The 14,931-nt window shown below is 43.5% G+C and overlaps 2 protein-coding genes across 9 annotated transcripts in view; one reads left to right on the top strand and one right to left on the bottom strand.

Moving 5' to 3' along the window:
- Positions 1 to 6,258, bottom strand: part of SCG3 (secretogranin III) — a 56,469-nt gene extending 50,211 nt beyond the window's left edge. The window contains exon 1 of one of the 2 annotated variants that reach the window (XM_065559421.1): positions 6,181 to 6,258. Coding sequence is in view for 1 of the 2 variants with exons in the window: in XM_065559416.1 (XP_065415488.1) it covers positions 4,393 to 4,447 (55 nt within the window). In the remaining variant the exon portion in view is untranslated. Of the gene's footprint in view, positions 1 to 4,392; positions 4,546 to 6,180 lie in introns of those variants that run through there. The other variant, XM_065559416.1, reaches the window with a different exon arrangement.
- AP4E1 (adaptor related protein complex 4 subunit epsilon 1) overlaps positions 5,791 to 14,931 on the top strand; it is a 31,552-nt gene continuing 22,411 nt past the window's right edge. For 2 of the 7 annotated variants that reach the window (XM_065559410.1, XM_008172270.4), the window contains exons 1-6: positions 5,791 to 6,026; positions 7,537 to 7,608; positions 9,406 to 9,529; positions 13,181 to 13,254; positions 13,665 to 13,786; positions 14,640 to 14,799. In XM_065559410.1, coding sequence (XP_065415482.1) covers positions 5,871 to 6,026; positions 7,537 to 7,608; positions 9,406 to 9,529; positions 13,181 to 13,254; positions 13,665 to 13,786; positions 14,640 to 14,799 — 708 coding nt within the window. In that variant the 5' untranslated portion in view covers positions 5,791 to 5,870. Of the gene's footprint in view, positions 6,027 to 7,536; positions 7,609 to 9,405; positions 9,530 to 13,180; positions 13,272 to 13,664; positions 13,787 to 14,639; positions 14,800 to 14,931 lie in introns of those variants that run through there. The other 5 variants (XM_065559409.1, XM_065559411.1, XM_065559414.1 and 2 more) reach the window with 5 other exon arrangements.

Below are 14,931 nucleotides of genomic sequence, written 5' to 3'. Positions count from 1 at the left end.
TGGTGTTCTGTTATTTTCTTTGTTGGGCCTGTCTTGTAGGAGGTGACTTCTGGGTACTCGTCTGGCTCTGTCAATCTGTTTTTTCACTTCAGCAGGTGGGTATTGTAGTTTTAAGAATGCTTGATAGAGATCTTGTAGGTGCTTGTCTCTATCTGAGGGATTGGAGCAAATGCGGTTATATCTTAGAGCTTGGCTGTAGACAATGGATCGTGTGGTGTGTCCTGGATGGAAGCTGGAGGCATGTAGGTAAGTGTAGCAGTCAGTAGGTTTCCGGTATAGGGTGGTATTTATGTGACCATCGCTTATTAGCACAGTAGTGTCCAGGAAATGGACCGCTTGTGTGGATTGATCTAGGCTGAGGTTGATGGTGGGATGGAAATTATTGAAATCATGGTGGAATTCCTCAAGGGCTTCTTTTCCATGGGTCCAGATGATGAAGATGTCATCAATGTAGCGCAAGTAGAGTAGGGGCGTTAGGGGACGAGAGCTAAGGAAGCGTTGTTCTAAGTCAGCCATAAAAATGTTGGCATATTGTGGGGCCATGCGGGTACCCATAGCAGTGCCGCTGACTTGAAGGTATATATTGTCCCCAAATGTGAAATTGTGGGTGAGGTTGTGGGTGAGGACAAAATCACAAAGTTCAAGTTAGTCATGTATTGAGGTCTTAGATTACATATTCTTCATGGCAGTTTGTCTTTGTTCTATTTTTACAATGGGGCTAGAGTCTCTAGGTGCTACCACAATAAAAATAAGAAATAATGAAATTGAGCTAATCATCCTCCAGAGCTTATGCAAATTCCATCATCTTCACTAAGAGAAGAGTTATCTCTATTTAACTGAAGACATTTGGTGTGCAAAGCTTAGAAGCTTTGCCAGCTTCAGCCACACAGTAGGATGTCTTTAAAAGAGATATTCTAAACTGTGTTGTCCTTAAAAGATGTAGTCCTTAAAAATATCTAAGAACACAAATAGAAAGCTTTTAATACATCTTCATGAAATTGCCAACTTTAAATGTTTTAATTTTCAGACTACAGACCTGACTTTCTTCTTAGTTGTTTTGTTAATATCAGAGAGGTGCAAAACCAAGCCAACCAATTTAAATCTTCAAGTCAAATTTTCTGATCAGACATATAAAGAAAATTATTTTCCCCTTGCAATCATATAACTCAAAAATGGTTGACACAGTTTGCTCACTCTCTAAAACAATTAATCCTTGGGTTGAAATTAAATATGGGATATTTCAATCCAAAAAGAATTTGAGAAAATCATGTAAAACTAAAAAAAGTGTATGTGTCTGTATTTTAAATGGAAGTAGGCATTCAACCTTAGCAAAATGGAGAGCCTGCTATTCTGCTAACATGAGCAAGCTGATTGACTCTCACTGATTTCAGTGGGACTAGGATTTTCCCCTATTTACTATTCAGCAATGGAAAAAAGCTTTCACATCTGTGTTCAAAAATACATCAACGATTATGTGAGCATAGCTTGTAGCAATTGGTGGAAAATCCCATTATACCAGGCCTAGAAATGCCTGATCTCAGAGATCAGAGAGAAATGAATAGACAGTGTATTTGCCTTTAGGGGATGAAATCTAGACTGAGGTGGTCAGTTAGCCACTGTGGGCCCCTCCTCCACGTATTTATGCCATTGCTGTTTTGATGCGTATTGTGTTCCACCCTTAGCATCATCTGTGAGAGTCTCCTTCCATATAGACGCATAGGAAGTCACATTGTTGTGTTTCTGGGCAGTTCTGAGGCATGGCCAAAGCCTGAGGTATGTGACCGACAAAGAAAGCAAGAGATGGCCTATCACCACTATACCTATTCTGTTTGATTCACTATTGAGATGTTGACTCCTGCCTCTGACCCGCCTATGAAGACAGCTTCCATCACCCACTTGTTAAATTTTCAATCAAGCACCTTCGTGTTTTCTTTCATGCTGCCCTTCATGCTTGGAAGGAGCTCCCCACAAACATCAACAAACTACCTCACTAATCCTCCTTAAGGCTCTTCTTTGCCATGATGCCCCCAACTATTTGAAAATGATTATTAAGTTGCTGGTGTACTGAGACCCACAGCCTGTCATGTTGACCAATACTGTCTTTTTGTTTCCTTATACTCCCGCAGATGCCTGTATTCAGCTGTTGTTCTTGTCCCATACTTAGATTGTAAGCTCTTTGGGGTAAGGACTGTCTTTCTGTTCTGTATTTGTACAGCAACTAGCATAATGGGGTGCTGGAGCATGAACAGGGCTCCTATGGTAATATAACTAATAATCATGTTAGTGTTTGCAGTATCAAAACCACATGCTAGTTAAAGAGACAGTACTGAAACACACAAGCAGTCTTAACATTGTAAATGATGTGTCAGATCCCTGGGTCTGTCTGAAGTGTACAGAACGCATGTAGGGACAGTGTGGTGCAGTGGTGGCACCTTTCCGCTCCTGTGATCCTGGGGCCACTGTGAACAGGCCCAATTGCCCAGCATAAGGGAGAGCAGGCTGAGGGCTGCTTTCACTCATGCCAGTTGTTCTAAGGAGCAAAACCACAACCAGAGATTGGCACATGCTTTCCTGCTGGCACAGCGGGTGTGGCTGGAGGAGAGAGCCTTTAGGGTAGCTTCATGCCACTGGATAATCCATTTTACATTGATGTGATTGTAGTAGGGCAGACTATGCTATCTCTCCAACCACATTCCATCAGCTCTTTGGTACAGCAGCTGCATCACACCACTAGAACAAGTTACCTAAGGAGGTTGTGGAACCTCCAAAATTGGAGGTTTTTAAGAACAGGTTAGACAAACACCTGTCAGGGACGGTCTAGATAATACTTAGTCCTGCCTCAGTGCAGGGGACTGGACTAGTTGACCTATCGAGGTCCCTTACAGTCCTACATTTCTATGACACTATACCAGGGGTTGGCAACCTTTCAGAAGTGGGGTGCCAAGTCTTCATTTATTCACTGTAATTTAAGGTTTCGCGTGCCAGTAATACATTTTAATGTTTTTAGAAGGTGTCTCTCTCTATAAGTCTATATTATAGAAATAAACTATTATTGTATGTAAAGTAAATAACAGAGCAGCGAGGTGAGTGGCAGCGGGCCGGTGGCCGGAACCCCAGACTGGCTGCAGGCTGAGCAGGGCCGGTGGTCGGGACCCCGGCTGGCAAGGGGCTGGCGGCCGGAACCCTAGAAAGTCAGCGGGACCAGCGGACAGAACCCCAGAATTGCAGCGGGCTGAGCGGGGCCGGCGGACAGAACCCCAGACCGGCAGCAGGCTGAGCAGCTCAGCCCGCTGGCGGTCTGGGGTTCTGTCCACCGGCCCCGCTCAGCCCGCTGCCGGCCGAGGGTTCTGTTCATCCAGGCAGGCAGCGGGCTGAGTGGGTCTCCGGCTGGCAGCAGACTGCCACTAAAAATCGGCTTGTGTACCACCTTTGGCACACGTGCTGCAGGTTGCTGACCCTTGCACTATACTATAGGAGTCAGCCCAATATTTATTGCTGAACCAAGTTAAAAAAAAAAAGCAAAGAAGCAAGCTTCAGCTTTTGATAATTACACTCTTCAGGTTACAAAACAGAAACTGAAATTTAACAAACACGGATTCAGATTTAATAATTTAAAGGTTAAAAGGCGCTTCTTAAAAACAAAAAAGATCAGGTATTGGGTAGGATGTTTCATTCCTTACTGACAATGCATTTACACTGACAGAAAACCAACAATCAGAATTTAAAAACAAGATGGAGGATAAGAACAACCTTAATATACAACAAAAAGAAACTCTCCTTAAATTAATCATTATTTAAAAAGTAGATGCTTATTGCATATTATGGGTAATGTGTCTGGAGAGAGTAATTTCACAGTACAAAAGAAAGCCATCACAACTGAGAAAATGATTCTGTCATTGCACATCGCCACAATCTCTCAATTTAATTATGAAATCTGAATCAGTGTGTAATTGTACCTTTTTGTGTTTTTCAGCCTTATCCATGCTGTTCCCATTGAAGACAATCACAATACTCCCATTAACTTCACTGTTGAAAGATCAAGGCCACGTCCTATGCTATACACACATTTCTTCACTTTCAAGAGTGGATGCAGCACAACCAAATTTTTATCTCTAAATGAAAAGCTACTGAGAAAAACTTTAACAAATTAGCTCCCTGGGGTATTTTAATTTATGTCTTTGGGGTTTATTTTGTTGTTTCTGCTACTAGAAGAAAAAGAGAAAAATCTCTTATTGATATTTTCCATTGGAATAAAGGATCTGAAAATTCAGTTAATGCTGCTACTTAACTTTAAACTCATTCTTTTTAGACTTTCACAGATAAATAAAAGACCTATAAGCACGTAACTGATTCGTTACAGCTTTTAGACATCAAAATAAGCATTTTACTAACCTATCCCAACACTGCTTCCCTCTTGGGTTGGCAGGATGGGTGGCCATCGTAGCATTTGAGATTTTGTGAAATGACTTATGAAGAGCGGTTACCCAAAGCAAATCTTGCCATGTTTCAAAGCCTTGTGCGAGCAGTCCTGTCTGTGAGTGAGTTCTGCCTGTTTCCAGGACCCTTCTGTAAAGACTGAATCCCCTAGATGTGCTCTCCAGCTTAGAAAGCGGTGTTTCAGCTCCACCTTCAGGTTTACCAGGCTATGCGTGGCAGGGTGTTGGGAGTTAAGGGAGGCCATGGAGCCTCTCAAAGAATTGGGCGTTGCCACTCACCAATAGTGACCAGTGGCGACAGCAGGGAGCCGCACAGCAGATGGCCAGCTCTGCTCCCCCACACAACTGAGTTGTGTCCATATGTAGCCCATGTACTACTTGCTGTGCCGAGGTGAAGCGGATGATCAGGGCCCCGTAACACTCCCCCCTCTCTATGCCGGAGGGAATTCCAAGTCTCCATGCCCCCCACGCTCAGACAAGGGTCCTAGTGAGAAAACCAGAGTTGTCAAGACCAGCGCACGGTGCTAAAGGGGCGGACTCCTACTCTGGGCCGGGGCCCCGGCCCCACGTGCTTAGCGCGCTGGGCTGGATCAATACGGTCTCGTCTGCCCGGGAGAACGGTATAAGCTGCCACCGGCCGCCTGCAGGGGCTTCTGGGCACCACCCCGAGCCTCGGGCAGGAGCGCTCCGGCCCCAGCCCTTCAGGCCTGGCTGGGCACGGTGCTCGGGCGGGAGCGCTCCAGGCCCAGCCCTTCAGGCCTTGCTGGGCACGGTGCTCGGGCGGGAGCGCTCCGGCCCCAGCCCTTCAGGCCTGGCTGGGCACGGTGCTCGGGCGGGAGCGCTCCGGCCCCAGCCCTTCAGGCCTGGCTGGGCACGGTGCTCGGGCGGGAGCGCTCCGGCCCCAGCCCTTCAGGCCTGGCTGGGCACGGTGCTCGGGCGGGAGCGCTCCGGCCCCAGCCCTTCAGGCCTGGCTGGGCACGGTGCTCGGGCGGGAGCGCTCCGGCCCCAGCCCTTCAGGCCTGGCTGGGCACGGTGCTCGGGCGGGAGCGCTCCGGCCCCAGCCCTTCAGGCCTGGCTAGGCACGGTGCTCGGGCGGGAGCGCTCCGGCCCCAGCCCTTCAGGCCTGGCTGGGCACGGTGCTCGGGCGGGGGTCGCTGCCTTCCCCGGGGCTCCCTGACATCTCACAGCACCAGGCCCCGGGGCCCAGCGAGGGGCGGGGACTCGGGCTGCCTAGAGCCCAGGCGCCTGCGGCTTTACGCGCCTCTTCCCGCTCCAGCCACGCTCCGGCCACCCGCGGTGTCCGCTGTCCGCGCCGGGAGCCTCAATAAAGTTGTTTAGTCAGGGAAACCGGAAGTGGGGGCGGGATCAGGCCCTTCCCTTCCGGGAGGCGGCAGGAGGCGAGCAGGGGCCGCCGCCGGCGGGGCCGGGCCGGGCATGAGCGACGTGGTGGAGCGGACGCTGAGCGCACTGCCCGGCCTGCTGGGGCAACAGGACCCGGGGGCCGGGCCCGGAGGAGGTCCGGGTCGGGTCTCGGCCACCTCGCGGCTGGGCGGCTTGATCCGGAGCATCACCGCGCTCTCCTCCAAACATGTACGGGCTGGTGGGGGGCCGGGGTGGCTCCGCGGGGGGCTGGGCCCCTGGCCAGCAGGACCTTCTCCCCTGTGAATTGTAGCCGTAGCCTCGCCCCTCCCCTCCCCCCGGCTGAAAGCAAGCGGGGAGGCTGGGTTCGCGGTCCCCTTGTCACCCGTGCCCCTGGCTTCCTGCGCCGGGTGTGTCTCATGCTCTGGACAGGCACGAAGCCATGGGGGCCCCCTGTCGCCGGGTATTAGAGTGGACGGGTTTTCGGTCAAGCAGCTCCGCCCCTGCGCTGTGGGGTGTAGAAAAGCCTGAATGTGGAAGGTCAGCAGGTGCTGGCAGCTGCCTCTGGGGTGAAACACACCTGTTCAGCCCTGCCTAGTAACATGCTTTTCTTTCTACCCACCCAGCCTATTGATATGCCCCAATTACAATAGTATCTGGGTGCCTCATAGGCTGTAATTAGGGGTGTCAGTGCTCCAGGATTGTCCTGGAGACTTCAGGAATTAAAGCTTTTGTAATTAAAGATTGAAATGTGACAAAACAACCAAAATTGGCAACCCTACCATTCATATATTTATCCTTAGTATCCTTACCTTGCCCCAGGTAGAGAAGTGCTGTAAACCCCTATTTTACACCTTGGGAAGTGAGGCACAAGAGGTTAAATGGTTTGCCCATAGTCACACAGCAAGGCCGTGACAGAGCAGGATCTCAAAACCAGAGTCTAGAGCCCTAACCATTGGACCATCCTTCTTTCTAGTTTAGTACAGGGAGTAAATGTGAATGCAATACACAGTGATCAGTTTTTGTAAGTATAAATAACATGATGTAACTTGGCCAGGACACAGAGGTAAATCCCTTATTATTCCTAAGAGTGCATGCTATACAAATGGGCAGGACCTTTGTGTTATCTGTTGTCCAAAATAATGTATTGTGTCATTCCCTGACACCATGCTGTGTATTATTTCAATACTGATTTAGAAGAAAGAGTGTTACTGGCTGAATTACCACTATCAGTGTCTAGACACTAGACTAGAGGTCTCATCTAAGTCCTAACTAGGGCCAAACTTGCTGAGCTTGCAAAATGGCTGCAGAATGCAGTTTCTGTTTTGAATTCATGTGTTAAAACTGTCCACTTTAAAATATTTTCCAAGTCCAAGAATATAAATGAAGTACTGTTAGACCATTTAAACTCAATAAACTTCTGTATACTGTAATACAGGCCAGTGGAAGACTGAGCAGATGAAAATGTAGATATGGAAAGTATACCATTTTCTCTGCTTTAAAAAAACCAGTATATGGAAATCTAGTGAAACCCTGTGAAGCTGTAAATCTAGTGAAATTGGAAGTGTAATAGCTTTGTAATATTATTGAAAAAACAAATGAAGACTGTAAGATTATATACATTATTTTTGATAGAATTCTAATAGATCATGCTTTCCTTGCCATCATTCATTTTTGTTTCTTTTTTTTACCCCCCACAATTATGCAAGAACTTAAAAATATTTAAATTATTCTTTTATAGGAGGAAGAAAAATTAATACAACAGGAACAAACTAATTTGAAGGCAACAGTTTCTGCTCCCACTACAACACTTGTAAGTTTTAGTCTTATTTGTAATGAAATTTACCTTTACTGTAGACTGAATTTAAGAATAGCAATGTGCAGACTTGTGCTTGGCAGGGTGAGTGAATACTTCTGAGTTTGGTATAGTTGGTATACACTAGAGCAGGGGTCGGCAACCTTTGGCACACAGCTCGCCAGGGTAAGCACCCTGGTGGGCCGGGCCGGTTTGTTTACCTGCCATGTCCACAGGTTTGGCTGATCCCGGCTCCCACTGGCTGTGGTTTGCCGCTCCAGGCCAATGGGGGGGCAGGAAGCAGCGCGGGCCGAGCGATGTGCTAGCCGCTGCTTCCCGCCACCCCCATTGGCCTGGAGCGGCGAACCACGGCCAGTGGGAGCCACGATCTGCCGAACCTGTGGACATGGCAGGTAAACAAACCGGCCTGGCCCACTAGGGTGCTTACCCTGGCGAGCCGTGTGCCAAAGGTTGCCGACCCCTGCACTAGAGAAATCTTGCATTTGTTAGCACCGTTACTAGAGCATGCTGTACTTGTAATACATCTTATATCTACACCTAGGTTTTTGCAATGGTGCCCAAGCAGTGAGAGCACCATTGCAACTGTGCTTGCTTGGAGCAAGTAGGTGATGCAGCTGAGCATGTCTAATTACTCCTCCCAAGTGCAGTCTTAGAGTACTCCTGCCCATCTGTTTGTGCTGTCTCAGAACACTGGTTCTATCATCTGTCAAGTTACCACCCACTGGTTGCTTGAGATTAGTCAAGGGAATTCTCTAATGCAGACCAATGATTACAGATTTCAGTCAAGCATGAGATGCTTCTGTGTTCATAATAATTACCTTTCTAACGTTGCATGCAGTTCCATTGTATATGCAATTTAGGAATTATCTATACTTGAAAATTAATTTGGATTAAGGTAGCATGTGAATTTAAAGAGCAAAAGTGGTCCCGGAATAACTCCATGTTTGGATGCTCTTATTCTGAAATAGGTCTGTCCACACATCATGATATTCAGGAATAATTCCATGTGTATACAGACTCTTAGTATGGTACTTTCTTTTTGCTACATTGTCACATCGCAAGATCATGTTTAATTTGTCACTCACAATTGGCTTTATAAAGTTGTGGTCCACACTATAATAAAAATGTTTTTTAATAGAGAGATTATTTAATGGAACCATTTCTCTTCCATTTGCGACTGCACTGACCACTTTCCTCCCCTTGGTGATACAACAACAATGGGATGTGGAATCATTTGTGGTATTGTACGTATGGTGGTACAGTGCCTTGTGACTATTCATTTTAATACCCATGATGGTCATAATTTTGTTTTGAATGCAAGGATGCCACTCATAGCCGGATAATATGATCTTTATGCATGGGATTTGATGAAGTTTAGTTGTAGTTTAACTTAAATTTGTTTTGAAACATTAGTACACCTCTACCCCGATATAATGCGACCCGATATAACATGAATTTGGATATAATGCGGTAAAGCAGCGCTCCAGTGTGTGTGGGGGTGTGTGCGCACTCCAGTGGATCAAAGCAAGTTCGATATAACGCGGTTTCACCTATAATGCAGTAAGATTTTTTGGCTCCCAAGGACAGCGTTATATCGGGGTAGAGGTGTATCACATCAAATATTGATAAACTTTCATTTTAGAAATGTTAAATTCTGATTTTAGAAAAAGTAGTGCTTTTTGTTTATAATATATACATGGTGTCAGTCTCAAACCCCAATACATTAGAGGTGCAAAGAGAAACAGCACTTATAACTATTCTAAATTTCTTAATATTTCATTCTTGGTATTTCAGAGACTGATGAAAGAATGTATGGTGAGACTAATCTATTGTGAAATGCTGGGATATGAGTCCTCCTTCGGATACATCCATGCTATTAAGCTAGCACAACAGGGAAACCTTTTAGAAAAAAGAGTTGGTATGTGTATAAGACTGGTATATGTTAATATTGTGCTCAAAATTGCCACAAATGTCCCCTGAGATTGGGTTGGAAGTCATACTAAATACAAGAACTGGTTGAAAGTTTTCTCCCACTTTTCACAATTTTATTTTCAATATTTTTTTCTTTTTTGGGGAAAAAAAATTCAACTTGATATTTCAAAATTTGAAAATACAAAATTATTTGAATTTTAAGGAGCTCTGTACCTGGTTGAAAAATGGATGCAGAGGGGAAACCATAAAAAAATAAATCTTGGTATTATTTAAATACTTTTGAATATCAGGTCTATTAAACACTAGAGACATGCAAGCATTTTCGTTTAAAGTGTATTTCAGACACATTGGCTTGAAGTCAATTTCCAATGAGAAACTTTATATATAGTTGTCATAAATAACTTCTTAAAATAATATAACTGGAATATTAAAGAGATAATATTTAGTGGAGTAAAAGTATTTCCAAATTGAGAGTGCCAACTCTCTGACATTCAACTGTATTTATGCTTTTGTAGGGTTTTATAATCTTTTCTTTTCAATATTAGTGCAGTGCCCTTTAAGCATATTCTTCCATGTCTTTGGGTTAGAGGTGGTTTGTGACAAATGAGGCGAGAAGGAAGATAATGAGAGCACCAGTGCAGAAGTCTATGGAGAAATCTGACTGATGGTGTAAAAGAATTTTTGAAATTTTACGCCACATATTTTATGGGAGGCAAAGAAGAGTTTCATATCTCTGTTTTAGCTACAAAGTCTTATCAGTAGATTTGTTTCAAAGAGTTGACTTTCTGATTAATCTGGGGTATCTCCAAGAGGTTGCTGATTCAAGTGTCTTAGTGAAGACATTTCTTGTTGTGTTGCAGAGAAAATAGTTCAGATGTGGGCCAAATTATCTGCATCCGCAATAGCAAGGCAATATATTGGGTAAAATAACTGTTAGGTTTTCTGTGTTTGAATTTCAGCTGGTATAATTCACTCAAGCGCTGGAGTTGGATAAACCTTGTATCAGAAACTGTAATTTTAGATCCATGTCCTTCCTGACTATTGAAGACCAGTGAAAAGGTGCTCAGTGTGATACTCATGGGAATTAACAACACCTTCTTGTGGAAGGCATGGTGCAATCTCTTTTGAAGACTGCTTGTATATGGCCTTTGATCAAGAGATTATTTCTTGACATTGACAATCTGGCTAACTGTCAACCAGTTTCATATCTTCCCTTGTAGGTAATGTTATTGAGAAGGTTGTGTTTGACCAGTCTTTTCAGTATCTAGATGCCTCAAATCACCTGGACAAAAAAACAGCACTCATTGCTTTGGCTTTAGGATCTACTAGTAATGGAGAATGAGTAGGTGTCTATGCTGATATTATAAAGTTGTTCAGTTGTCTTTGGTACTGCTGACTCTACAGTTGTATGCAATGGTGGACAGAGATCTTGAGTGTCTCCATTCTTTCCTGGGTGAGCGGTCCCATGAGGTTGCATTAGGGAATTGTTCATCTGCCTCAAGGGTTCTCTTGTGGAGTCATCCTCCATCTTGTCACTCCTCTTGTTCAGTGTGTGTGTGTGTGTGTGTGTGTGTGTGTGTGTGTGTGTGTGTGTGTACACATACCGAACAAGAGGAGAGGCAGATGAACAATTCCCTAATGCAACCACCTGGGATATATATCTGGGGCTTCTAGGAGTGTTAGTGAGGTGGCATGGGCTCTCATGTCTTCGGTATGTTCATCTCTCAGTTGATCTTGCCATTGTGTTTGAGTGTTAGGTGGCAATCTAGGCACAAATGAGAACAAGTTAGTTGAGGCTAAATCCAGATATGACACAGGTGATGTTGATAGGTTGGGAAATACCTCCGAAGTGGCTGGCAGGGACTATATTGGCTTCCTTGACTGCAGGGTTGTGCCCATCACACCTTAACCTCCTATTTCGTTGAAGTTTGCCACTTGAGAGTTCAGTTAGAAAACAACTGCTGTTAGACAATAAGGTAGCACTGTTATCGTGAAGGCTGCTTTTTAAAAATCCAGGTCTGGAAAGAAGGCTGTGGTTTCTTCTTTGCGATACGGAATTTGCTATTATAGTCCATGTCTTTATCACTTACTGATACTACACTACTGCCATATTCTCATTGTAGGTTACACCTGAAATTAATTCAGACACTGAAGGTAGTCCAGAATGCAGTGATCTGATTGTTTAGAGGTTTATCATACCAGGAGACATTTCACCAGTGGTTCACGACCTATCTGTTGGTTCCTTTCTGGAATCTAAATAGTAAAACCTTAAATGGCCTGAGCCCTGCCGGTCTGTGACCCACAAACTATCCCCATGTAATAGTTCCACCTTTTGTGATTAGAAGAGGTGCTTATTCCATCAGGGTCCTTGATTCTGAAATTTAGTTCTTGCCTTAGTTCCAAATGATTGAAGACTGTGACCTTCAAGCCATCCGCAAACCCTGTCTGATTTCCTGGATATCTGAGGAGGGTGAGGGCATGAATGGGGTTTGAGTTGTGATAGAGGATTTGTTTGCTGTCCTATAATTATGTGGGTTGATTTGTGTTATGGGATTGGAATGGGATTTATGGGATTTAACTGACTTTTTGTGTGTGTTGTTTTAATTACGTCACAGTACCTAGAGCTCCTTTAAATAAGTCTGTTTTATAATTACCAGTCAAAATAAATAAAGAATAACTTGAGTAACACTAGAAAATATATAGTGTTGAATTACGTAATTTAGTAAATAAATTGGGACACAATAATTTATTTAAAACTAAAATTTGCTATATTGGTGTCTCCTTACTTAAAAATAAAGTGCAGGTTGCTTATGGGTAGTTGTCTGGTCTAGGGAGAATATAATTTTGTTAGTATGGAAGAAAGCATTAATTTCCTTATGAATTGTCTCTTATATGATGTCATCCTCAGTGCTTTAGATATGACAGCTTTACAGAGTCCTCTTAATTTTGGACACAGCTTGTGGGTTTCAAGTCCATCCTTACTAAACACTACGACAAGCTAAATATCTCCAAGCAACCAGATTATAAAAAAATTTTATGAAACATTTAATGGAGTGCATCTACACAGCAAACCCCCCCCCGGCAGTGAATCTCAGGGTACGTCTTCACTACCCGCCGTTTCGGCAGGTAGCAATCGATTTATCTGGGATCGATATATCACGTCTCGTTAAGACACGATATATCGATCCCCGAACGCGCTCACCGTCTACTCCGGAACTCCACCAGAGCGAGCGGCGGTAGCGCAGTCAACAGGGGAGCCGCGGCCGTCGATCCCGCGCCGTGTGGACCCCAGGTAATTCGATCCAAGATACTTCGACTTCAGCTACGCTATTCGCGTAGCTGAAGTTGCGTATCTTGGATCGATTTCCCCCCCCTTCCCCCACCCCCAGTGTAGACCAGCCCTCAAAGTCAGTTACACTCTCGCTCCGAAACTCACTGCCACAGAGTTCTTTTCTTTTTTTCTTTTCTTTTCCTGTCTAGACTTACCCACCGAGATCATATAATCTGCCAGTATTTTCACCTATGATTTGAGTCGTCAACTCTTGTGTTCTGGATGTCTTAAGTTCTCCTGTTAACATTTGGAAATAGTTTAGTACTGGAAAAGGTGATGGAGGTTTTTTGTTTTTTTCTTTTGTAGGTTACTTGGCTGTTTCTTTATTCCTCCATGAAAATCACGAACTCTTGCTTCTGCTTGTGAACACAGTTGTGAAGGTACAGCTTTATAGGAGGTTTGGAGAAAAACATTACACTAACTTTTTAGGACAGTGCTTTTCCAAGTATAATGCCAATTTAATTCTAAACTATGTATTCATTAATAAAATCTACTTGTTTGTCAGTTAACACTGAAATAAGAAAAATGACTATCACTTGAGCTTCTTATGGGAATCTAATGTATCCTTTTCCTGTGGTAATAGTTTCAAGTTGTGCAGCAGTATTAAACAAATACAATGAAAATTTCACAGAAAAATTGAACAATCCCTTAATTAGCAGAGCATTAGAGAGCAGTGTTTCACAGTATAGCATAAAAAGTGGAGGCTTTCCCACATTTGGCCTTAGAAATGAAAAGTTTCTCATAGTTTAAATTTGAAATGACCATTTTGTTGTCTTAATGACTGTGACAGGACTTGCAGAGCACTAACCTGGTTGAGGTGTGTATGGCACTTACTGTTGTCAGCCAGATCTTTCCACGAGAAATGATTCCAGCTGTACTTCCCCTCATAGAAGACAAACTGCAGCATTCTAAGTACGTATTCACTTATAGGAAGGATTTCTGGCTTTGTTAAAAATTTGGAATGTCCTAAAATTTTGATGTTTTATTTCAGTACATAAATATTTCTCTTAAATACTGTTTTTGCTCCGAATCCTTCCTTAGTCATTATTCACAACTTTGTGTTCCTTTTCAAATTTTCCTTTTGTGTCCCCCTCCCCTCTTTAGTTTGTGCATTCTTGATTGTACAATGGATGTCTTTTGTTGTGCTTAAGCATTGTTGATGGATAAATGTCATGTAACTTTATGCATGTGGAGATACTGTTGCACTATGTGGGTTAAGAAGTGTTTGTAGTGTAAATGGAGTAACAAATTGTACCTTTGGAATTCATTACATCACAGAAAGATCTATGCCTGATTTTTGGAGAAGCTGAGCATGCGCAAACCCCACTGAAGACTGGTGAGGTGTAGATGCTCAGCCCTTTGATTATCAGGCCTCGTAGTTAATAACATTACATACATGAAAATACAGAGCTAGCTCAGTGTACATACTAAACTAAAAGGTAGAAGAAGCATAATCTAGCTCCAGGAACTACTAAACTCTATGCTGACTCATCATATGGCCTTTGCCACATTACTTATCCTCTCTCTTTTTCTTGATGTCCTCATTTGTAAAACTTGGACGATAATACTATTTCAGAGGCATCATGATTTGATGCCTAGTTAATATTTTTAACTAACTAGCTATAAAAGTGGGAAATGTTACAAAGTCAGTAGTTTTCATAAAAATAAAGTCTGTTTCATAATATAGAGAAACAATTTAGGGTAAGTAAAACTTCTATTTAGGGTCAAGTTGCTTGATCTTTTAAAGAAAAATGTTTCTCTTTAGGGAAATTATCAGAAGAAAAGCAGTTCAGGCCTTGTATAAATTCTATCTCATTGCTCCCAACCAAGTCCAGCACATCCATGACAAGTTCCGGAAAGCCCTGTGTGACAGGGATGTTGGAGTCATGGCAGCTTCTTTACACATTTACCTTCAAATGATTAAGGTAGGCTGAGAAGTAGAAGTCTAATTGAACATATAGGCTGTTTTTTAAAATGTACAAACAACTGTAAAATTGTTCTGTAGGAAAATCTCTCTGGAAGGATGGTTTGTCAACTTGTTTTCAGTTAGTTATGAA

This window comes from Chrysemys picta, chromosome 10 (genome assembly GCF_011386835.1).
Source record: "Chrysemys picta bellii isolate R12L10 chromosome 10, ASM1138683v2, whole genome shotgun sequence".
In the NCBI taxonomy this organism is placed as follows: Eukaryota; Metazoa; Chordata; order Testudines; family Emydidae; genus Chrysemys; species Chrysemys picta.
The sequence above is the reverse complement of the archived record's forward strand: the minus strand, read 5'-3'. Positions and strand labels throughout refer to the sequence as shown.